General features: G+C 44.7%; 1 protein-coding gene across 5 annotated transcripts in view; it reads left to right on the top strand.

Moving 5' to 3' along the window:
* Positions 1 to 24,785, top strand: part of MAPK4 (mitogen-activated protein kinase 4) — a 129,527-nt gene that overhangs the window by 51,030 nt on the left and 53,712 nt on the right. For 2 of the 5 annotated variants that reach the window (XM_040421087.1, XM_040421089.1), the window contains exon 2: positions 18,032 to 19,221. The exons of 1 other annotated variant lie outside the window; for it this stretch is intronic. In XM_040421087.1, coding sequence (XP_040277021.1) covers positions 18,676 to 19,221 — 546 coding nt within the window. In that variant the 5' untranslated portion in view covers positions 18,032 to 18,675. Of the gene's footprint in view, positions 1 to 10,134; positions 10,214 to 18,031; positions 19,222 to 24,785 lie in introns of those variants that run through there. 2 more of the 5 variants (XM_040421088.1, XM_040421090.1) reach the window with 2 other exon arrangements.

Raw genomic sequence — 24,785 nt, 5'->3', positions numbered from 1 at the left:
GCCCAAAAGCACAAGGTGTGCAATACTCAGAGACATGGCCAAGGTAAGAAAGGCTGAAAGACGACCACCACTGAACAAGACACACAAGCTGAAACGTCAAGACTGGGCCAAGAAATATCTCAAGACTGATTTTTCTAAGGTTTTATGGACTGATGAAATGAGAGTGAGTCTTGATGGGCCAGATGGATGGGCCCGTGGCTGGATTGGTAAAGGGCAGAGAGCTCCAGTCCGACTCAGACGCCAGCAAGGTGGAGGTGGAGTACTGGTTTGGGCTGGTATCATCAAAGATGAGCTTGTGGGGCCTTTTCGGGTGGAGGATGGAGTCAAGCTCAACTCCCAGTCCTACTGCCAGTTTCTGGAAGACACCTTCTTCAAGCAGTGGTACAGGAAGAAGTCTGCATCCTTCAAGAAAAACATGATTTTCATGCAGGACAATGCTCCATCACACGCGTCCAAGTACTCCACAGCGTGGCTGGCAAGAAAGGGTATAAGAGAAGAAAATCTAATGACATGGCCTCCTTGTTCACCTGATCTGAACCCCATTGAGAACCTGTGGTCCATCATCAAATGTGAGATTTACAAGGAGGGAAAACAGTACACCTCTCTGAACAGTGTCTGGGAGGCTGTGGTTGCTGCTGCACGCAATGTTGATGGTGAACAGATCAAAACACTGACAGAATCCATGGATGGCAGGCTTTTGAGTGTCCTTGCAAAGAAAGGTGGCTATATTGGTCACTGATTTGTTTTTGTTTTTGAATGTCAGAAATGTATATTTGTGAATGTTGAGATGTTATATTGGTTTCACTGGTAAAAATAAATAATTGAAATAGTATATATTTGTTTTTTGTTAAGTTGCCTACTAATTATGCACAGTAATAGTCACCTGCACACACAGATATCCTCCTAAAATAGCTAAAACTAAAAACAAACTAAAAACTACTTCCAAAAATATTCAGCTTTGATATTAATGAGTTTTTTGGGTTCATTGAGAACATGGTTGTTGTTCAATAATAAAATTAATCCTCAAAAATACAACTTGCCTAATAATTCTGCACTCCCTGTAGTAGTTATATTCTTGTATATAGGAGGCAGTATTATAGTAGTTATATTCTTGTACATAGGAGGCAGTATTATAGTAGTTATATTCTTGTACATAGGAGCAGTATTATAGTAGTTATATTTTTTGTCAATAGAAAGGTTCCCCAAGGATAAACTAGTGTCTGCTGTAACAAGAGCATTGCCCATAATATATGTGAATGTTATTATAATTATCTCTTATAACTAGGGAGATTTCAAATACTGAACTTTCCTTGGACATTTGAAGCCATGACTGTTCTTGTAATTAACCTTGAGGAGCTCTCATCATGTAGTTTCTTTCTAGATTGGTTTGTGCTGCACATTATGCGGTAAACAAGCCTTCAGGACTTTGGTGCTTTGTTACACGGGTTGTCATGTGCTTTACCAATCTCACAGCAGAGAACACAAGGCGGCTGCACCGTCACACCGCCTGGAGGGGCAGGAAAGGGACATTGATTACATTTGCTGCTTTATTGTTGTTCAACATGAAATTTTCATTAAACCCGTAAGTTAAAGAACATTGCCCTAGAAAAAAAAGCATAATTAGAAATATGAACCAGCCATTTAAAATTGCAGTAGTTAACCTCATAAAGGTTGTTATCCAGCTTCCATGCTCTGCCTGTATGTTACGGTAGTTTTTGACATTTTATTGTTCTGGCATTCTGTTTATGAACCAGGAGGCTCAGGATCAACACGTTTATGTATGCCACATAGATTAGGACATCAGCTCTTTGAATTGTATGAATACACAGAAAAAATTAAATGGCAAAATAAAAGTAACTTTTTTGTTATGTCCCATGATGCATCAATCCCATTTGGCATTTTTAAAGTCTTCTCTGATGTGGATATGAATTATGGCTAAATCTAATTTTTTTTATTTTGACAATACACGACTCAAAGGCTTCTATTTAAATATAATAACATAGTTTAAATGGCAGAAAAGAGACATTTGTCCATCCAGTTCGGCCTGTCATCCTGCAAGTTGATCCAGAGGAAGGCAAAAAAACACCTGTGAGGTAGAAGCCAATTTTCCTCATTTTAGGAGAAAAAATTCCTTCCCGACTCCAATCAGGCAATCAGAATAACTCCCTGGATCAACGACCCCTCTCTAGTAGCTATAGCCTGTAATATTATTACACTCCAGAAATACATCCAGGTCCCTCTTGAACTCTATTAGTGACTTCACCATCACCACCTCCTCAGGCAGAGAGCTCCATAGTCTCACTGCTCTCACCGGAAAGAATCCTCTTCTATGTTTGTGTACAAACCTTCTTTCCTCCAAACGCAGAGGATGTCCCCTCGTCACAGTCACAGTCCTGGAGGTAAATAGATGATGGGAGTGATCTCTGTACTGACCCCTGATATATTTATACATAGTAATTACGGTAGATCTCCCCTCAGTCGTCTTTTTTCTAAAGTGAATAACCCTAATGCTGATAATCTTTCTGGGAACTGTAGTTGCCCCATTCCAGTTATTACTTTAGTTGCCCTCCTCTGGACCCTCTCCAGCTCTGCTATGTCTGCCTTGTTCACAGGAGCCCAGAACTGTACACAGTACTCCATGTGTGGTCTGACTAGTGATGTGTAAAGTGGTAGGACTATGTTCTCATCACGGGCATCTATGCCCCTTTTGGTGCAACCCATTATCTTATTGGCCTTGGCAGCAGCTGCCTGACACTGGTCTCTACAGTGAAAAGGCTTTAGAACTGATGGGCTATCCTCTGGATAGGTCTTCAGTATCTGATTGGTGGAGTCTGACACCCAGGACCCCCCTGATCAGCTGTTTAAGAAGGCTCCTCTGAGTGCTGTGGCCTTCTCCATGATCACCAAGCACAGCGCCGTACATTATTAAGCAGTTGTACTTGGTATTACAGCTCAGCCCCATGAGCTGCTCCTAGGCCACGTGACCGATGAATGTGACGCCACATGGCCTAGGAAAAGCTGCGAGAAGGCCGTGGCCCTACTGTGAACACTGCTGCCTTCTCAAACCGCTGATCAGCATGGGTCCTGGGTGTCGGACCCCCACCAGATACTGATGACATATTCAGAGGATAGTTATAAAGTCTCAGAAAAACCCCCTTAAGTTTGCTATCCACTAAAATTCCTAAGTCCTTTTCCACGTCAGTGTTACCCAGTGTTTTACATTTAGTATGTTCGGGCGTAAATTATTATTGTAAATTTTTCCTTTAATTTTAGGGGAGTTAATAGTGTATGACCTTTTTAAAGGGATTTTCAGGGACCTAAAGAAGTTCTCCTGTAAGTACTTGTATTCCTCACACCATGGCAGCTCTAGACTTTCTTTTCTTAGAACTCTCCTTTCCCTCTGTTATTCCTCTTTGAAAAGTATGAATCCACTGATACGTACCTACACACTGTACAATTGGTGTCGACAGTGGCAGAATGTGTAATGAAATACCCTATTGACAAGGGAAAAGGGAACGCCCAGTTGTCCATATATTCAAACATTTCAAGGAAGAACAGCAGAGGAACGGCACAACGCATTTCTTAGAAATTATCTGATTTCTCATAGAAACAATGATTTTTGATCAAGGAGCCCCATAGGGCTAATGTGAGCATCTGAAATAGTTCCAAAATGTTCCAAAGTGCTTTTTTATTGTTATGTTCTGCAATTTTCTACAATATATTTTCAATATCTCAAAATGCTGTCTTTAACCACTTGCCTACTGCTGCAGGACTTTCTACGTCACGGCGGCAGGCTCTTATCTGTAACCCGACGTATAAAAGCGTGGGGTTACATTGCGATCTGCAGGCGCCGCAGATAGCTGTGACCGCGCTGTCATTAGACAGCTGCGGTCACAGGGAGGTGTGCCGTGGCCAGCGGGAGCGGTCAGGCAGTAATAGACGCTTGTAGCATCCAGCTACAAGCGTCTATTACAGTGTAAAATCCAAAAGCCGGCAGGAAGCGCTTTTTGTTAGGTAAGAGCGCCACCTGCTGGCTTTAATATGAAATGTCAGCCTTGACTGTGGCAGAAAGGGGTTAATTCACTTTAAAAAAAAAAGTTAATAATAAATAAATAAATTATAAAAAAAAAAAATAATAATTAATAAAAAAAAAAACCCTTAAAATGTCCAAATTTCCCCAAGATGAATAACATAAAAAAAGTCACTTTAAAGGGGCTTGTTTGCGATTTTTCTGGCGGTACAGTTCTATAGAACCAGCAATAGAAAAATGGCCTATCCTCTAGATAAGTCATCAGTATCTGATCGGTGGGGGTCGAATCCTGCCGTTTGAAGACTGTCGAGCACTGAGGTCTCCTAGTAGTTTACCAAGCACAGCGCCGTACATGGTATACTGGCTGTGCTCGGTATTGCAGCTCAACCCTATTCACTTTATTGGGACTGAGTTGAGCATAGGCCATGTGACCGCTGTACGTGATGCCACATGGGCTAGGAAGAGGCTGCGGCGCTGATGAAAGCCTTGCGGTGTCAGCTGATTGGCGGGGCTGCAGGAGTCAGACCCCCACCGATCAGATACTAATGATCTATCCCGTGGTTAGGTCATCAATATTAAAGGGGTACTCCCATCTCAGACAATGGGGGCATATCTGGGACCCGCACCTACACTGACAACGGAGCCCTGAAAAGTTATGGAGGGCACACTGCACATGCACAGCCACCCTCCATTCATTTCTATTGGGGCCGGCAAAAATAGCTCGGCAATTTCTGTTGGCCCCATAGAAATAAATAGGAGGGATGGGCGCACTCCCATTCACTAACTACTATGCTATGTTCCCTTCACCTGAAAGATTTCGCCCTGTCCTCAACATGCCCCCTCCACAGCCACCCCAGCACCCAGGAAATTGGCCCCAAAGCCTCCTCAGGCTTCGCCCATGTGTAATACTACATTTGCCTTGTAGGAGCCGCTTTATTGTAATGCCCATAGACCTCCATGATAAGCTTATCATACAGTAAGGTGTCTGATGTAGTCTTCCTTATCAGTATTACGTCTCTTTAACCTTAAATTGTCCTGCGGAGTCGACCTCTAAATCCTCTCACTTTCTCAGGTCCAAGATTAAAATAACATCTATTTCCAGCCTTCCTGGCTTGTCCCTTTAAATAGCCACCCCTGCCCCCTAATCTCATCTCCTATGTGCATCCGTCCTGTTAGGAAAATAGGTATTTGCTCATGAGCCGGGGGGATAAATGTCTGATTTTTATATTATCACAGGCTCGCTGTCTAGAGGACATTGCTGCTGTACAGACAGGACATACACAATGACAGGGACTATAGAGGAGACATGCAGGGTCCCACATAATAGTCCTGATAGCTGCCGTTTATTGACGTACCCGCGGGGATTATGGGATTATGCTGGATGTTGTATATTTATAAGCAAAGTCTTGGAATTTCTCTGTGGGATTTACAATGGATGCCGTGCAGTTTATACAACATGGTCCTGCTGGGTCAGCTATGTAAGCTAAGGTCACTGCCAGAGCTGCCGAAATCAGGCACCGATACCAAGGAAATAAACTATGATGGTCTCAGGAGCCAATGAAACTTTACTTCTGCATGAAGACTATGTAAAATATCCGTCTATCTATCTATCTATCTATCTATCTATCTATCTATCTATCTATCTATCTATCTATCTATCTATCTACACAATCACATAATTGACAATAGGTGATGGTTACAGCTCACCTCCCCTCTGTCTTTTCTGGCCAGTGACCACTGGAGCATGCTCCTTACACTCTCCAATCAAACTCCAATCAGAGCATGCTCACAACACTCTTCCATCAAAGTCATCCTCAGAGCATGCACACAACACTCACATAATAGTCATCCCAAGGACATGCTCAACAATGTTCAATCAAAAGTTATCCGTAGGGCATGCTCACAACACTCCCCCATCAAAGTCATCCACAGGGCATGCTCACAACACTTTCCCATCAAAGTTATCCACGGGGCATGCTCACAACACTTTCCCATCAAAGTCATCCACAGGGCATGCTCACAACACTCCCCCATCAAAGTCATCCACAGGGCATGCTCACAACACTCCCCCATCAAAGTCATCCACAGGGCATGCTCACAACACTTTCCCATCAAAGTTATCCACGGGGCATGCTCACAACACTTTCCCATCAAAGTTATCCACGGGGCATGCTCACAACACTCCCCCATCAAAGTCATCCACAGGGCATGCTCACAACACTTTCCCATCAAAGTCATCCACAGGGCATGCTCACAACACTCTCCCATCAAAGTTATCCACAGGGCATGCTCACAACACTCCCCCATCAAAGTCATCCACAGGGCATGCTCACAACACTTTCCCATCAAAGTCATCCACAGGGCATGCTCACAACACTCTCCCATCAAAGTTATCCACAGGGCAAGCTCACAACACTCTCCCATCAAAGTCATCCACAGGGCATGCTCACAACACTCACATAATAGTCATCCCAAGGACATGCTCAACAATGTTCAATCAAAAGTTATCCGTAGGGCATGCTCACAACACTCCCCCATCAAAGTCATCCACAGGGCATGCTCACAACACTCATTAATGCCCTCTCCCCATGACATTATCATTGTGCCACCTATATCTTGGCAGGGCTAGTTTTAAACAAATTGTGGCCCTAGATAAAATACAAAGTAGAGCCCCAAACTCTGAAATATTGTACTAACAATAAGTACGTGTTCAGTTTCCCTGCAGCGCCTCCACAGGGGAAGTGAAGCATTGTAAAGTGCCCGTTCAGATCAGCAGCTTGTCTGTGTAATACAGGACAGAACAAGTCCTCCAGTTTGGGCAAGAAATGAGCATCCTGACCAGAGAACCTCCCTCCATTAATAATTCCCCAAAAGGTGTATATATAAATGGGCTTCCCAAACTGGACAATCCTTTTAACCAGCATTGTGGAGTAGACCCTTCATCTTGAGGATCAGTAGGGAACTCGTCAGTGGAAAAACCTTTTAAAATTAGGATTAGTTCTGAATTCAGACTTATTGGGTACTTATGTAATTGCTATTTGGGAGGGCTTCCCCAAACACGGGAAATAACCTATTTCAGTGAACCCATGAGTTAAGTAATGTCTTCTTCATTTTAGACAACCCATGTATGGTCCTCTGGCTGGAGGGAACCCAGCGATCAGCTCTAATCTGTGAAGGATCCTGGAAGGAAGTGTTCTTCTCCCCTGCAGCACCTCCAGAGGAGAAACTGAGAATTGCACTGTTTCCTGTGTAATGCATGGATGTGCCAGGTCCTCCACAGACAGATCTTGGGTGTTTTAAAATGGGTTTTTCTAAACCAAACAACCTCTTCCTTCTGGATTGTTCCCAGTGAGGTAGCTGTGCGGTTTAGCTCTGATAGATACATTTACCACTCTCGTCCCAGAAATAACATTAAATTCCCCGGTGTCCTTAGTGATGCTCACATATATGCAAATGTCCTCCTCGCACCGCTCTGAGGCAGGCGTAATGTATCTTGCAGAAAGCATTAAAGATGTGTCATTCTATTAAATATAGATTGCTCTATAGATCTGTGCAATGTCTTAAAAAAGTCTCTTATCAAGTGGAAATGTCTCACAAATGAGTCAAAAACAGAAACCACATTATCCAGTACATTAGTATTTTACATGTAACTTCACTTTTTCAAAGAAACTCAAATTTCCACTGATTGTCATTGGAACCAGTCAACACCTTGTCGACAGACACACCCTAACTGCTGAGCTCCTGTAATACACGGGGGCAGTTTGCAATATCTAGATGGTTTGGCTGAGCTTCCATGTGGGGAGAGGGGGAAAAGCAGCTGCCAGACACCTCTGGCGACAGCTCATCTCTGAATGGATCGGGCATGTTGAAACCCAACATGTCCGACCCTTCTTTCCTGTCATCTGGCATCAGGGGCCAGTTAAGGCAACCCAATACACATAAGATGTTTGGCCAGTCCTGCTGAAATCGCCAGGTTCGACTGACATTCATCTGATGTGTAGAAGCAGAAGTCGGAATGCCAGTGTGAACATAGCTTTACCTAAACTGTTACATTGTAGCAAACAATCAGGTTGGGAAGAATGTAATGGTAGCAAACTCTCAACTGCTAAAAGTATTAGGTTTGTACAGGTTTAACCTCTGGATTGAAACAAGTGTTGTCATTCACTGGCTGCAAACAGAGATCTTGAACACAGTGATATATTAAAACACAAGATATGTTACCAAAGTTGCAGACATTTTCAATTGAGCTTTATGTACATAACATAAGAAAACCCTTCTAACGTGTGAATATCCGGTCTAAAGGTGTCTTAGAAGAGTCAGTTGGGTTTCCCTCAGTTCCTTGGATGTGTGGTCCTACTCCTCCTGCCACCCTGCAGTGTCCCCTTCTTTTATGACTGGGTATTGGCTTGTATTCATGATGTGTCTTGTACATGTGCCAGGCACGTCTCAGCCTCATTTCTCAGGCTGGTTCCAATCCAGCGGGCTTTCAGTTCTGTGCTGCCAGTCTCCCTGCTCAGTGTTTTCATTTCTCCTGGTGCCCGGAGAACATTTCCATACTTCACCTCAGATGGACATTGCTTCCATGACAAATACACGTTCCGTGCATAGGGTTCTAGATGTACAGTGATGGCTCCTGTTGATTGTCTCTAACTCTATGAGAAAAACCCATATAATAGCATCCCAGCCTGTAAAGTACATTCCAAAGAATAATACTGTATGTTCCACGTATAATGTATCCTGTACTTATCCTTTACTAATTCTGAGTTACATCCAGTATTATATTCCAGAGCTGCACTCACTATTCTGCTGGTGCAGTCACTGTGTACATACATTACTTATCCTGTACTGATCCTGAGTTACATCCTGTATTATACTCCAGAGCTGCACTCACTATTCTGCTGGTGGAGTCACTGTGTACATTACATTACATTACTTATCCTGTACTGATCCTGAGTTACATCCTGTATTATACTCCAGAGCTGCACTCACTATTCTGCTGGTGTAGTCACTGTGTACATACATTACTTATCCTGTACTGATCCTGAGTTACATCCAGCATTATACTCCAGAGCTGCACTCACTATTCTGCTGGTGGAGTCACTGTGTACATACATTACATTACTTATCCTGTACTGATCCTGAGTTACATCCTGCATTATACTCCAGAGCTGCATTCACTATTCTGCTGGTGGAGTCACCATGTACATACATTATTTCTGTACTGATCCTTAATTACATCCTGTATTATACTCCAGAGCTGCACTCACTATTCTGCTGGTGGAGTCACTGTGTATATACATTACTTATCCTGTACTGATCCTGAGTTACATCCTGTATTATACTCCAGAGCTGCACTCACTATTCTGCTGGTGGAGTCACTGTGTACATACATTACTTATCCTGTACTGATTCTGAGTGACATCCTGTATTATACTCCAGAGCTGCACTCACTATTCTGCTGGTGTAGTCACTGTGTACATACATTACATTACTTATCCTGTACTGATCCTGAGTTACATCCTGTAATATACTCCAGAGCTGCACTCACTATTCTGCTGGTGGAGTCACCATGTACATACATTATTTCTGTACTGATCCTCAATTACATACTGTGTTATACTCCAGAGCTGGTGGTGTCAGAAGTGCCCACAGATTCCCTTTAACATATGTAGGAGTCTCTACAATGTGACCTATTGCTGAAGGTTGAAACTTTTCTTTTCTTTTTTAAAACACAACCCTTCCTTAAAGGGATATTCCAATTAGAAAAGTTCCCACTGGATCACCGATCATGATAAATGGGGTCTTGTGTCTCCTATTTGAATGGAGTGATGGTGGACCATGGGCAGCACTGCTCTATTCAGTCTATTGGACTCCAGGAAATAGCCGAGTACAGCTCTTGCAGTCCCATTGAGATGAATGGGTTGTACACATGGTCAACCTGCTGCTCGATTCATTTGGAGGTGTGGTACCCCTGCTCTCATGCTTTTTGGGAGACCTTGTGCATAGGGGATAACTTTTTACAACTGAAATACCCCTTTAATGATCTGTTGCTCTCTTTCCCCTCTCTCACAGCACACAGTGTCATAGGCAGAGAGGAAAGACTGCAGCTGCATCCCCCTCCTCCCTCTCTAATTTTTGGTGACTGATTAAGTCTGCAAATAATACATCTATGTGATCCTGCAGGTAGGAGAAGGGGCGTTGAAGGACTAGGTGACCACCATGTAAAATATCTATAATATATAATATTGTTATGAACTGTGACAATCTCTTGGATGACCCTGCGCTGCATACTTTCCATTTAAACATTAACACGTGCCCACACAACAATTTAGGTTTTCAGCTATTGAGAGGAGTAAACAGAGAGCTGGCCTGTCGTACAGCCGTGCCGTCCATAAAACGCTTTATCCGAGAGCAGGTATAAGGAAATGCGCGCTGTAAGCTCCAATAAAAAAGGGATAATCTGGGGAGTATATTGCCTTCTCCGCTCTATTAAGCAAACAGGCGGCACGATGATGATGACATATGACTGTCTGGAACAGAGATTTAGATGCTGATTGTTCAAGAAATTCTTGGAAATAGATGTCAATGACAGAATCATAAATCTCTGGAGGTGGAAGGCAATTGTAAGCAACCTCCACTGACTGCAGATTGGACTAACGTGGGGTTATCCCATGATTAATGTCCAAAATGCAAATTAAATATGATACAGTACATGACGATCCCTTTCTAACAAAGCTAGAACCAGCCCTGTACCTCACATGGATCCAGAGATCTCCCCATTCACTGCTGCAATTGCTCTGCTAGAGGGGGCGTGCACTTTCTCAGGGGGGGTGTCCTGTCTGCTGCGGCTGGTAACAGTTGAAGGGTGGAACTGAGCATCTCAGTGAGCTGGACAGAGAATTTGAAAAAAGGGAAAACAGCAGGTGGCGCTATACAGATAGATTACATTGGATAACTCAGCGGCTATACTAAATTTTTTATTACGTGCAGTTACAAAAGTATTCAGATCCAGGGGCTGGTTTAAAAAATGTTGAATATTTTTTGCGTGACAACCCCTTTAAATGGGGTATTATAGCCTGGAGCACATTTTTTTTTTGGCTGGGGACTCCCAATTCTGCATCAGGTTTTATTTTAGTGCAGAAAATTCTCTGTGTGAACATACCCTGAATCAGATTAGGCTTTCATATGTACAGCACCATGGAATAAATGGCATTGTTATAATAATAATAACTCTCACAAAACAACAATTTATGTGCTTGAAAACAATGACCTCGGTCACAGAAATGACTAAATTGTATTCTGTGTTTACAAACATAATATCTTTGTGTATAACCAGAGGATTCCTTGTGTCACAAATGTTTCTTTTATGTAACAATATGGCATTTTAGGCTACTTTCACACTTGCGGCAGAGGATTCCAGCAGGCAGTTCTGTCGCCGGAACTGCCTGCCAGATCCGGCAATCTGGACGCTAACAGATGCATTTGTGAGACGGATCCGGATGCGAATCCGTCTCACAAATGCATTGCAATACCGGATCCGTCTTTGCCGTTGTCATCCGGAAAAACGGATCCGGTATTTTTTTTTTTCACAGATTTAATGGTCTGCGCATGTGCGGACGGAAAGAACAGATCAGTTTTGCCGGAACACTTGTTAATGGAAAATTCCCGGCATGTGTTCAGGATTTCTGGCCGGAGAGAAAACCGCAGCATGCTGCGGTATTTTCTCCGGCCAAAAAACTTAAGAGGAACTGAACTGATGCATCCTGAATGGATTGCTCTCCATTCAGAATGCATTAGGATAAAACTGATTATTTCTTTTCCGGTATTGAGCCCCTAGGACGGAACTCAATACCGGAAAACAGAAACGCTAGTGTGAAAGTACCCTTAGACTGAACTGCATGTAGCCGACGGATACTAGGGTTGCCAACCGTCCAGAAATTTCTGGACAGTCCTTAAAAATAGGTGACTTTTTTCCTGTGTCCGTGAAAAAAAAATAGATGTGTCCATGTTTTTTTTTGAGGCTGGTGGTACTTGATTAGATTATTTTGGTGGTAATTATCATCATTTTGCAGCTCACAGTAAATGATGGTAGTAAGTTCTTATCAGTATATTGAGCTATAGACATGTATCACTTATAATATTTATCATCCATTATGGTCTTCCAATTTGTCCATAAAAAAATATTGGCTGTATGTGATTTTGGGATAAGTTGCCCCAGAAAAAAAAAAAAAATTCTGGTTGGCAACCTTGACGTCTACTCGGATGTGTGCATGCTAAAATACATCCAGGTGAAGTCTCCTAGCAAGAAGAATGACATTCTGTAGGAAGCAAATGCAGCTGTTTCAACAAGGCTTATATCCAAAAAATGTTGTATGGCGATTGAAAAAAAACCTGCTTTACGGTAATGCAGTTAAGGCCTCATGCACACGACAGTATTTTTTTGCGGTCCGCAAAAACGGGTTCCGTTTTGCCGTGATCCGTGACCGTTTTTTCGTCCGTGGGTTTTCCTTGATTTTTGGAGGATCCACGGACATGAAAAAAAAAGTCGTTTTGGTGTCCGCCTGGCCGTGCGGAGCCAAACGGATCCGTCCTGAATTACAATGCAAGTCAACGGGGACGGATCCGTTTGACGTTGACACTATATGGTGCAATTTCAAACGGATCCGTCCCCATTGACTTTCAATGTAAAGTCAGGAGTTAATATACCATAGGATCGGAGTTTTCTCCAATCCGATGGTATATTTTAACTTGAAGCGTCCCCATCACCATGGGAACGCCTCTATGTTAGAATATACCGTCGGATTTGAGTTACATCGTGAAACTCAAATCCGACAGTATATTCTAACACAGAGGCGTTCCCATGGTGATGGGGACGCTTCAGGTTAGAATATACTAAAAGAACTGTGTACATGACTGCCCCCTGCTGCCTGGCAGGTGCTGCCAGGCAGCAGGGGGCAGCCCCCCCCCTGTAGTTAACACATTGGTGGCCAGTGCGGCCGCCCCCCCCTTGTAGTTAACTCATTGGTGGCCAGTGGGCCCCCCTCCCTCCCCTGTAGTTAACTCATTGGTGGCCAGTGCGGCTGGCCCCCCTCCCTCCCCTGTAGTTAACTCGTTGGTGGCCAGTGGGCCCCTCCTCCCTCCCCTGTAGTTAACTCATTGGTGGCCAGTGCGGCCGGCCCCCCTCCCTCCCCTGTAGTTAACTCGTTGGTGGCCAGTGGGCCCCTCCTCCCTCCCCTGTAGTTAACTCGTTGGTGGCCAGTGGGCCTTCTCTCCTCCCTCCCCCTCCTAATTAAAATCTCCCCCCTATCATTGGTGGCAGCGGAGTGTACCGATCGGAGTCCCAGTTTAATCGCTGGGGCTCCGATCGGTAACCATGGCAACCAGGACGCTACTGCAGTTGCCATAGTTACTTAGCAATTTGTAGAACCATTATACTTACCTGTGAGCTGCGATGTCTACGTCCGGCCGGGAGCTCCTCCTACTGGTAAGTGACGTCCGGCCGGGAGCTCCTCCTACTGGTAAGTGACATGACCTGTCACTTACCAGTAGGAGGAGCTCCCGGCCGGACGCAGACATCGCAGCTCACAGGTAAGTATAATGGTTCTACAAATTGCTAAGTAACCATGGCAACCGGGACTGCAGTAGCGTCCTGGTTGCCATGGTTACCGATCGGAGCCCCAGCGATTAAACTGGGACTCCGATCGGTACACTCCGCTGCCACCAATGATAGGGGGGGGATTTTAATTAGGAGGGGGAGGGAGGGGAGAAGGCCCACTGGCCACCAACGAGTTAACTACAGGGGAGGGAGGAGGGGCCCACTGGCCACCAACGAGTTAACTACAGGGGAGGGAGGGGGGCCGGCCGCACTGGCCACCAATGAGTTAACTACAGGGGAGGGAGGGGGGCCCACTGGCCACCAATGAGTTAACGACAGGGGAGGGAGGGGGGGGGGGGCGGCCGCACTGGCCACCAATGAGTTAACTACAGGGGAGGGAGGGGGGCCCACTGGCCACCAATGAGTTAACTACAGGGGAGGGAGGAGGGGGGGGCCGGCCGCACTGGCCACCAATGAGTTAACTACAGGGGAGGGAGGGGGGCCCACTGGCCACCAATGAGTTAACTACAGGGGAGGGAGGGGGGCCCACTGGCCACCAATGAGTTAACTACAGGGGAGGGAGGGGGGGCCGGCCGCACTGGCCACCAATGTGTTAACTACAGGGGGGGGGGCTGCCCCCTGCTGCCTTGCAGCACCTGCCAGGCAGCAGGGGGCAGTCATGTACACAGTTCTTTTAGTATATTCTAACCTGAAGCGTCCCCATCACCATGGGAACGCCTCTGTGTTAGAATATACTGTCGGTTCTGAGTTTTCACGAAGTGAAAACTCAGCTATGAAAAAGCTTTTATGCAGACGGATCTTCGGATCTGTCTGTATAAAAACTAACCTACGGCCACGGATCATGGACACGGATGCCAATCTTGTGTGCATCCGTGTTCTTTCACGGACCCATTGACTTGAATGGGTCCGTGAACCGTTGTCCGTCAAAAAAATAGGACAGGTCTTATTTTTTTGACGGACAGGATACACGGATCACGGTCTCGGCTGCAAAACGGTGCATTTTCCGATTTTTCCACGGACCCATTGAAAGTCAATGGGTCCGCGAAAAAAAACGGAAAATGGCACAACGGCCACGGATGCACACAACGGTCGTGTGCATGAGGCCTAATTGTGATGATCTAGGGTAGTGAAGTTGTGAAGAGGGGTTAAGGTCATTAATATCTGATCAGTGGGGGTTCAACTCCTAGCACACCCGATGATCAGCTGCTTGAAGAGATTGCATAGCTCCGTGGGCACCGCTGACTCTCCCGAGACCTGTGACGTCATGCCTATTGGTCATATGGACTGCAATACCGAGCACATCTGCTATGCAATAGAAGGCAGCGTTCTTGGTGGGCATAGCACTGCCTCTTCAAACAGCTTATTGGTGTGGGTGCCAGGAGCCAGACCCCTGCTGAAATGATATTGATTGATAGCTTATCAGTATTAAACACCTGGATATCCCCAGGGCCGTTTGAAGGAATTTGGGGGCCCCAAGCAAAATAGACATGGAGGCCCCCAGACCCCTCCACGCCCTCCCCACCTTACGCACGCAAAGCCTACAGGAACCACAGTATAGCCATACAGTTTAAGTTCACCCACACTTAATATAAATAAAAAAGGAGGTTTACAGTGCAAATACTGCTGTTGCATTTAATGTGCATGAAATTTGAACAGTGCCATCCACAGATCCCCCTCCCCTAAACAGTGCCATCCACAGATCCCCCTCCCCTAAACAGTGCCATCCACAGATCCCCCCTAAACAGTGCCATCCACAGATCCCCCCTAAACAGTGCCATCCACAGATCCCCCCTAAACAGTGCCATCCACAGATCCCCCCTAAACAGTGCCATCCACAGATCCCCCTCGCCTAAACAGTGCCATCCACAGATCTCCCCCCTAAACAGTGCCATCCACAGATCTCCCCCCTAAACAGTGCCATCCACAGATCTCCCCCCTAAACAGTGCCATCCACAGATCCCCCCTAAACAGTGCCATCCACAGATCCCCCCTAAACAGTGCCATCCACAGATCCCCCCTAAACAGTGCCATCCACAGATCCCCCCTAAACAGTGCCATCCACAGATCCCCCCTAAACAGTGCCATCCACAGATCCCCCCTCCCCTAAACAGTGCCATGATGGCACTGTTTAGGGGAGGGCGGATCTGTGGATGGCACTGTTTAGGGGGGATCTGTGGTTGGCACTGTTTAGGGGGGAGATCTGTGGATGGCACTGTTTAGGGGAGGGGGATCTGTGGATGGCACTGTAGGGGGATCTGTGGACAGATCCCCCTACAGTGCCATCCACAGATCCCCCTCCCCGACGCTCACAGCAGTATATTTATAAACTAATCAGTAACTACTTTAACTTTAATCATTGCTCATTGCTGAGCTCTTTACTTGGATTATTTGGATATCTCTTACTTTGTCTTAGCTCCGGTAACAGCAGGCAGTGCGGGCGGGCGGCGCTCACTCACTGACGTCACGCGCCTGCGCCGCCTAGTGGGTGGAGCAGGCGCGTTACGTCAGTGAGTGAGCGCCGCCCCCCGCACTGCCTGCTGTTACCGGAGCTAAGACAAAGTAAGATATCCAAGTAATCCAAGTAAAGAGATCAGCAATGAGCAATGATTAAAGTTAAAGTAGTTACTGATTAGTTTATAAATATACTGCTGTGAGCGGCGTGGCCCTGTATATTCTAACCCCCAGGCAAGCGTCCCTGTCACCATGGGAACGCCTGGGGGTTAGAATATACCATCGGATTTGAGTTTTTACGATCTCACTGAGCTCGTAAAACTCAGATCCGATGGTATATTCTAACCCCCAGGCAAGCGTCCCCGTCACCATGGGAACGCCTGGGGGTTAGAATATACCATCGGATCTTCTGAGTTACTCAGCCTTAAAGGAAGCAAAACAAGCACCGGCTCTGCTTGGCCCCGGGCCAGCTCGGGGCCCCAACCAGCTCGGGGCCCCAAGCAATTGCTTGTTTTGCCTGTCTATTAGCGACGGGCCTGGATATCCCCTATAACACTAGCATTCCTGGTGGTCTAGGGCTTTGAAGGGGTTATTACTAACTTGTCTAGTTGTATAAGGGTGATGACAACATACCTTATTTATTGTCTATGGTTCACATATACATTAGTGTATGTGAACCATAGTCAGAGGGGCTGCTTTATTTCTGCCTAGGGTACCAAGTGGTTGCAGTCATGTAATGTGGGTTTGAGGAGGCATGGAGCAACGCGTCTCAGTCCAGACTAGAGTTCAGGCCCTGGGTGGTACACGTCTATAAAGGCAGCTAGTAAAAATCAATGTAACTGTTCCTTTTTACAGGTGCAGAGATTGTGCAAGAATGTTTTTTTTTTTTTTTTGCACCTCTCCCCCCCCCAAGTTGGCTGGACCGGTAAAGGGAAGCTTACTTACCTGCTTCCCGGTGCTAGCTCCCTTCTCCTCCAGGCTTGAAATTCTCCACTGGGCTCCCTCGCTGAAACGTCTGGTTTGACATCACCGCAGCCAATCACTGGCCGCAGTGGTAACCGGATCGCCTTGCATCATGTGACCATTTGTCATGACCATGTGACTTGCATCTGCATCATGTGACCATTTCCAGGTCCATCCAAGTGAGTGGGTCTGCCAAAAAAAAACTCCTTCAAAGAACCCCCCACCTACAATGTGCTATTTATAATATTTATGTGACCTGTTGGCCCCCTAGGTCACCAGGAGTCAGGTGTGACTGCTACCTCACCACCCCCATGGACATGTTCCTGTTTAAGATGATCCATTTTTGACCAGATAGACCCATCATAGAACAGCAATATCTGTCAGTCGAAAGCTATCTCTCCCGATCCCCCATACACGTGCATGCTCCGCTTGGCTGAGCATGCATGTGTTGTGAACGGGAGTGGGAAGAAAGCTGCTGATAGACACCATCCTACAACAAAAGGATAGGACATGTTGAAATCCAAAACTCTTCCCAACATCTGTCACTGGGGGGAGAGTCATGAGGTCCCCATACACATTAGATGGTTGGTTGATCCTGATTGTTGAGTTTGGCCGACACACTTCTAATGTGTACTGATTTTACATGGAGTGGCCAGTGGACTGTGTACATATGCCTTATCTCCCAGCAGAGTGCCCACAATTGTGCAAGTTGCTTAACAGATCTGTGACGTATCTCGGGGACAATGCTGCCAGTAAACTTTTTGACTTTTGGCACTCGCTGTATTTTTCCTATCGTTAGACTTTACAACCTATAGAATTGTTCTGCTAGAAAACTGCAGTAGGTGAGCAGGGCTAATGAATTACCAAAGATCGGGCTCTGACTCATGTTAACCTTCACACAGTAAGAATGAACATAAAGCCTCCACCATTTACTGTCCTATCAATTCAATCAATCTTGTGCTTGCTTCTAGAGAGAATGATAAAGAGACAGAACTCAAGGCTGGCAGCAGATCGCAATGCAGGTCGCTCACATAACCCCAGTCTTCTACCAAGTTCAAGGATCACTTGCTAGAAGAGTGCAGGACGAGTGCTGAGCAATGCCCGTGGTACCAGAAACGTGGATGGCTCTACTGCTGTGAGGGGAAGCAGGCTTGGGTTGCATTCGGCTGACTTGACGGGACAGATTGCGTCACCGAGGAGGAGAAGAAGAGAAGAAGAATCAGCTCATTCATGAGTTATCACCGGGCTGTGAAAGGAATGCTTTCTTTCGAGGGATGATTTTTTTGACCAGTCTGTAGACAATCATCGAAAGCTTGGAAATCAAGAACGCTCGCAGCCGGTTGCTTGAAAGGCATCACTCTCATATTACGTCACGAGATGGGTATAAAACCAGCTGTCCACCCCTGTGTGAAACCTGTGCAGGACAGGCAATCTCTGGGCTAACACGGATATGCTTGGATGTCTTAACTGAAGATCCAAAAATATTCAACCCCAATTTTCATCTCCATTGAAATTAATACATTTTGTAATTTTTGTTTATGAGACACTTTCAACAACTTTTTGAAATCTGTTCGGCTTATATTTTACAACAGATCTTCCCATAATTGGCATTGCCATGGCAGAAAAGTGTGATTTCATTGCTAACATGTATGGCTATGATTTGGGTGTTCATTTTGTGGATTTTAAGCCGTTGGGTTTTGGGGCCAATGGTCTCGTCCTTTCTGCCGTCGATAGCAAAAATTCTCGAAAAGTGGCAGTGAAAAAAATTTCCATTAGCGACTGTCGGAGCATGAAGCACGCCTTTCGAGAGATTAAGATCATCCGACGTCTCAACCATGACAACATTGTAAAAGTTCACGCCGTGTTGGGTCCCAGGGGGGCTGACCTTCAAGGAGACATCTTCAAATACAACGTGGTTTACATTATACAGGAACACATGGAGACGGATCTTTCTAGGCTGTTGGAACAAGGGCCTCTTAGTGAGGACCACGCCAAGCTTTTTATTTACCAACTTTTACGGGGTTTGAAATATATCCATTCGGCCAACGTGCTTCACCGAGATCTGAAACCAGCCAATATCTTCATTAATACGGAGGACCTCGTACTCAAGATCGGAGACTTTGGCTTGGCTCGTATTGTGGACCAGCATTACTCCCATAAGGTATTGTTTTTTATCTTTGATGTTTATTAATAATGGTTGGTTTCTAGGTTCCATGAAGATGAGGAGATCTGTTGAAACCACATACTGTGGTTAGGTCAATCCAAAAGTTTGTTAAATCAAAAAGTATTGATCTTCTAACCAGACATGTATCTTGGAGTGTAGAAGCTTGGAGACTTGTCAAAAGTCTTGAAGAAGTGGGTCCCAATGGATTTATTTCCATTGAAAAGGTCTTTTTAGGGTTTTAACGTTGATGTATATTAATAAGGGTTGGTTTCTAGGAACCATGAAGATGGAGAGATCTTTTCTAACCAAAAACTCTAGATAGGCCAATCCAAAATTTTCTTAAATCACAAGTTATTACAATGCCAGGATCTTCTAACCATATTTATACCTTGGAATGTAGGAACTTGGAGACCTGTCGAAGTCTTGAACAAGTAGGTTCCAGTGGATTTGTTTCCATCAAAGAGATGAGAGTCCTCATAGGTTTCTTTATTTTGGGCTATATGGGGCCTTAGGGACACAGTTTTTTTCATTAACGTCTTCCAAGGACCATTACTTCTTTATTTTCCCATTGACATAGTTGTAACAGGTGGGACACAATGTAGTTTTTACGGCACCATTTTTGTAAATAAACTTTCATTTTCCTTTTTTTCCTAAGGGATATTTGTGGTGTAATACATTGCATGCAGTACCCTTGTATTGCACTGTAATATGCTTGGCAGTGTTATACTAACAGGCACACTATTAGGCCCTGCCATCTCTCTAAGGCCCCTGGCTCACATGGCCACCCATCAGTACCCTGCGAGCATGTAGAAGGGAAAAGTGATGGAGGAGCCCCTCTCTCATGTGGAATGTCCCCTTTACATTCAACAGTAGATAAGGATGCCCATATTATACACTTACCCCAGGGCAATGCAGTTTCTTTTTGTGTCTGACCTAAATGTATAGGATGTATAACACTTTCAAGGGTATTATGAAAGGTTGGGTGATTGGCCCTGGTGACGGGAGTGGACCTAGCTGCTTTCTTCTAAAAACAGCACCACCCCTTGCAGCTCAGCCCCATGCAATACCAGCTAAAACCCAAGTGTGGCAGTGTTTCTGGTAGAAAGAACCCATCCTCTTTACTTAAATGGTAAATAGAGTCCTACCAGAAGTAATTTGTATTAAGTCTTTTAGTTTACATTAAAATTAAGAACCCCCCCCAAAGGGTATACCATCATTACAAGAACGCTGTGATAGAAAGAGCCCTGAAGCAGAAAGGACATGCCCTCGGAGCTGTCATAGGGAGATAGCCATAGCAGAAAGGACATGCCCCCAAGATGGAATAGGAAGAGAGCTGTAGCAGAAAGGACACACCCCCTAAGCTGTGATGGGGAGAGAACTGTAGCAGAAAGGACACTCCGCCAAGCTTCCAGCTTGAGATAAATCTAGCAGGGCAATTACAGCAATGAATGGGGGAGCTCTGTGAGGTACAGGGCTGGTTTTAGCTTGGAAATAGATTGTCGTGTACTATATGATTTTTACATCAATCTTTGCCTAACCCCCTTAAATACCTTAACCCCTTAAGGACACAGCCTTATTTCACCTTAAGGACCAGGCCATTTTTTGCAAATCTGACCAGTGTCACTTTAAGTGGTGATAACTTTAAAACGCTTTGACTTATCCAGGCCATTCTGAGATTGTTTTTTCGTCACATATTGTACTTCATGACACTGGTAAAATGAAGTCCAAAAAAATTTTTTTTTTTGCATAAAAAAATTCCTAATTTACCAAAAAATTTGAAAAATTTGCAAATATCAAAGTTTCAGTTTCTCTACTTTTGTAATACATAGTAATACCCCCAAAAATTGTGATGACTTACCATTCCCCATATGTCTACTTCATGTTTGAATTATTTTGGGAATGATATTTTATTTTTTGGGGATGTTACAAGGCTTAGAAGTTTAGAAGCAAATCTTGAAATTTTTCAGAAATTTACAAAAACGCAATTTTTAGGGACCACTACAGCTCTGAAGTCACTTTGCGAAGCTTACATAATAGAAACCACCCAAAAATGACCCCATTCTATAAACTACACCCCTCAAGGTATTCAAAACTGATTTGACAAACTTCGTTAACCTTTTAGGTGTTGCACAAGAGTTATTGGCAAATGGGGATAAAATTTAAGAATTTCATTTTTTTGCCTAATTTTCCATTTTAACCCATTTTTTACACTAACAAAGCAAGGGTTAACAGCCAAACAAGACTGTATCTTTATTGCCCTGACTCTGCCGTTTACAAAAACACCCAATATGTGGCCGTAAACTACTGTACGGCCACACAGCGGGGCGCAGAGTGAAAGGTGCGCCGTTTGGTTTTTGGAAGGCAGATTTTGCTGGACTGTTTTTTTGACACCATGTCCCATTTGAAGCCCCCTGATGCACCCCTAGAGTAGAAACTCCATAAAAGTGACCCCATCTAAGAAACTACACCCCTCAAGGTATTCAAAACTGATTTTACAAACGTTGTTAACCCTTAAGGTGTTGCACAAGATTTAATGGAAAATAGAGATACAATTTCAAAATTTCACTTTTTTGGCAGATTTTCCATTTTAATATTTTTTTTCCAGTTACAAAGCAAGGGTTAACAGCCAAACAAAACTCATTATTTATGGCCCTGATTCTGTAGTTTACATAAACACCCCATATGTGGTTGTAAACTGCTGTACGGCCACACGGCAGGGCGCAGAAGGAAAGGAATACCATACGGTTTTTGGAAGGCAGATTTTGCTGGACTGGTTTTTTGACACCATGTCCCATTTGAAGCCCCCTGATGCACCCCTAGAGTAGAAACTCCATAAAAGTGACCCCATCTAAGAAACTACACCCCTCAAGGTATTCAAAACTGATTTTACAAACGTTGTTAACCCTTTAGGTGTTGCACAAGATTTAATGGAAAATAGAGATACAATTTCAAAATTTCACTTTTTTGGCAGATTTTCCATTTTAATATTTTTTTTCCAGTTACAAAGCAAGGGTTAACAGCCAAACAAAACTCATTATTTATGGCCCTGATTCTGTAGTTTACAGAAACACCCCATATGTGGTCGTAAACAGCTGTACGGGCACACGGCAGGGCGCAGAAGGAAAGGAATGCCATACGGTTTTTGGAAGGCAGATTTTGCTGGACTGGTTTTTTGACACCATGTCCCATTTGAAGCCCCCCTGATGCACCCCTAGAGTAGAAACTCCAGAAAAGTGACCCCATTTTAGAAACTACGGGATAGGGTGGCAGTTTTGTTGATACTAGTTTAGGGTACATATGATTTTTGGTTGCTCTATATTACACTTTTTGTGCGGCAAGGTAACAAGAAATAGCTTTTTTTGGCACCGTTTTTATTTTTTGTTATTTACAACATTCATCTGACAGGTTAGATCATGTGGTCATTTTATAGAGCAGGTTGTCACGGACGCGGCGATACCTAATATGTATTCAATTTTTTTAATTTATGTAAGTTTTACCCAATGATTTCATTTTTAAAACAAAAATTTTTTTTAGTGTCTCCATTGTCTAAGAGCCATAGTTTTTTCAGTTTTTGGGCGATTATCTTAAGTAGGGTCTCATTTTTTGCGGGATGAGATGACTGTTTGATTTGAACTATTTTGGGGTGCATATGACTTTTTGATCGCTTGCTATTACACTTTTTGTGACGTAAGATGACAAAAAATGGCTTTTTTTACACAGTTTTTATTTTTTTACGGTGGTCATCTGAGGGGTTAGGTCATGTGATATTTTTATAGAGTCGGTCGATACGGACGCGGCGATGCCTAATATGTATACTTTTTTTTATTTATGTAAGTTTTACACAATGATTTCATTTTTGAAACAAAAAAAATGATGTTTTAGTGTTTCCATAGTCTAAGAGCCATAGTTTTTTCAGTTTTTGGGCGATTATCTTAAGTAGGGTCTCATTTTTTGCGGGATGAGATGATGGTTTGATTGTTACAATTTTGGCGTACATGCGACTTTTTTGATCACTTTTATTACCTTTTGTTGGGAAGTAAGGTGGGCAAAATTTCAATTTCATCATAGTTTTTTATTTTTTATTTTTATGGCGTTCACCGTTCGGGTAAAGTAACATGACTGTTTTATAGATCAGGTCGTTACGGACGCGGCGATACCAAATATGTGTAGGGAATTTTTTTTTTTTTTAATCAGTGATAAATATGTTTTTTGATTTTTACATTTTTTTCACTTTTTTTTACTTTTTTTTTTACCCAGACCCACTTGGTTCATGAAGATCCAGTGGGTCTGATGTCTGTATAATACAGTACAGTACAATATATAGGGTACTGCACTGTATTTTACTTACACTGAACAGATCTATGCTTTCAGCACAGATCTGTTCAGCACCATGGACAGCAGGACGCCTGAGACGGCGTCCTGTTGCCATGGGAACCTTCCCCGTCTGCCACAACTTCGCAGACGGGGAAGGGTGAGGACGGGGCTGGCGGGGGGCTGTCTGGGAGCTCTCTCCCTCTCCCATCGGGGGGCTGCAAAGGCACAGCAGCCCCCCGATTGGAGAGGGAGGGAGCTCCCTCTTACTGTTATCTTTTTCCCTGGTATACCCACTGTACACCAACGATTATTCAATGGGAGGCGGGCGGGGGATCGCGATCCCGCCTGCCGCACCGCCCGCCTCCCGCACCGCCCCCACCGCCCGCAACACCCCCCCTGCACCTCCCACCGGGCTGGGGAGGTGCAGGGGGGGTGATAAATATACATTTTCGCCACACTAAAGTTTCTGATCGCCGCGGTCAGGGACCGCGGGGATCAGAAACTGCAGAAATCGCAACAAACCGCAGGTCTGAATTGACCTGCAGCTTGTTGCGATCGCGGACATGGGGGGGTGACTGGACCCCCCCGCGCATTTAGCCGAGGTGCCTGCTCAATGATTTGAGCAGGCACCTTGTTCCGATCACAGCCGGCTGGGCGGCAGTGATCGGAACAACACATGACGTACCGGTACGTCATGTGTCCTTAAGGACTCGGGAAACATGCCGTACCGATACGTCATGTGTCCTTAAGGGGTTAAGTTGCCGATCAGCTGTTTGAAGAGAAGACAGCTCCCACATGAGTGCTGCCTTCTCTGCTCTGTTTACCTGCTCGCCGCACACCCCCATTAGATCTCCAGAACCCAATGCATATGGCCCAAGTCGACCAACCGCCCCCCCCCCCCCTCCCCCGCAAACACTAGCACTGAAGACATTTTGCTGTACTTGCTATACAGCAGCACGTACCTCTCACATCCAGTGCCTCCCAGGTGACGTCTCCTCTGATGTAGATCTTCTCTGTCATCTTCAGTCCGGACAACTTCTCTCCTCCACCTCGTCTCTGCAGAGTGTGACACACAGACATCTTAGCTTCCTCACTTTTCTGTACCCCCAAATACTATCCTGAAGAAAAATGAGTGCCTTACAGATAATCTTCCCCATAGTAATAGTGCCCCCCATAGTGATAGTGCTCCTCATAACCCCACCAATAGTAATTCCCTTCTAGAATACCCTCATTAGTAATACTGCCCC

The sequence above is a fragment of the Bufo bufo genome, chromosome 2 (genome assembly GCF_905171765.1).
Source record: "Bufo bufo chromosome 2, aBufBuf1.1, whole genome shotgun sequence".
Taxonomy (NCBI): Eukaryota; Metazoa; Chordata; class Amphibia; order Anura; family Bufonidae; genus Bufo; species Bufo bufo.
Note: the sequence above shows the minus strand (reverse complement) of the source record. Positions and strands in the feature narration are given on the sequence as shown.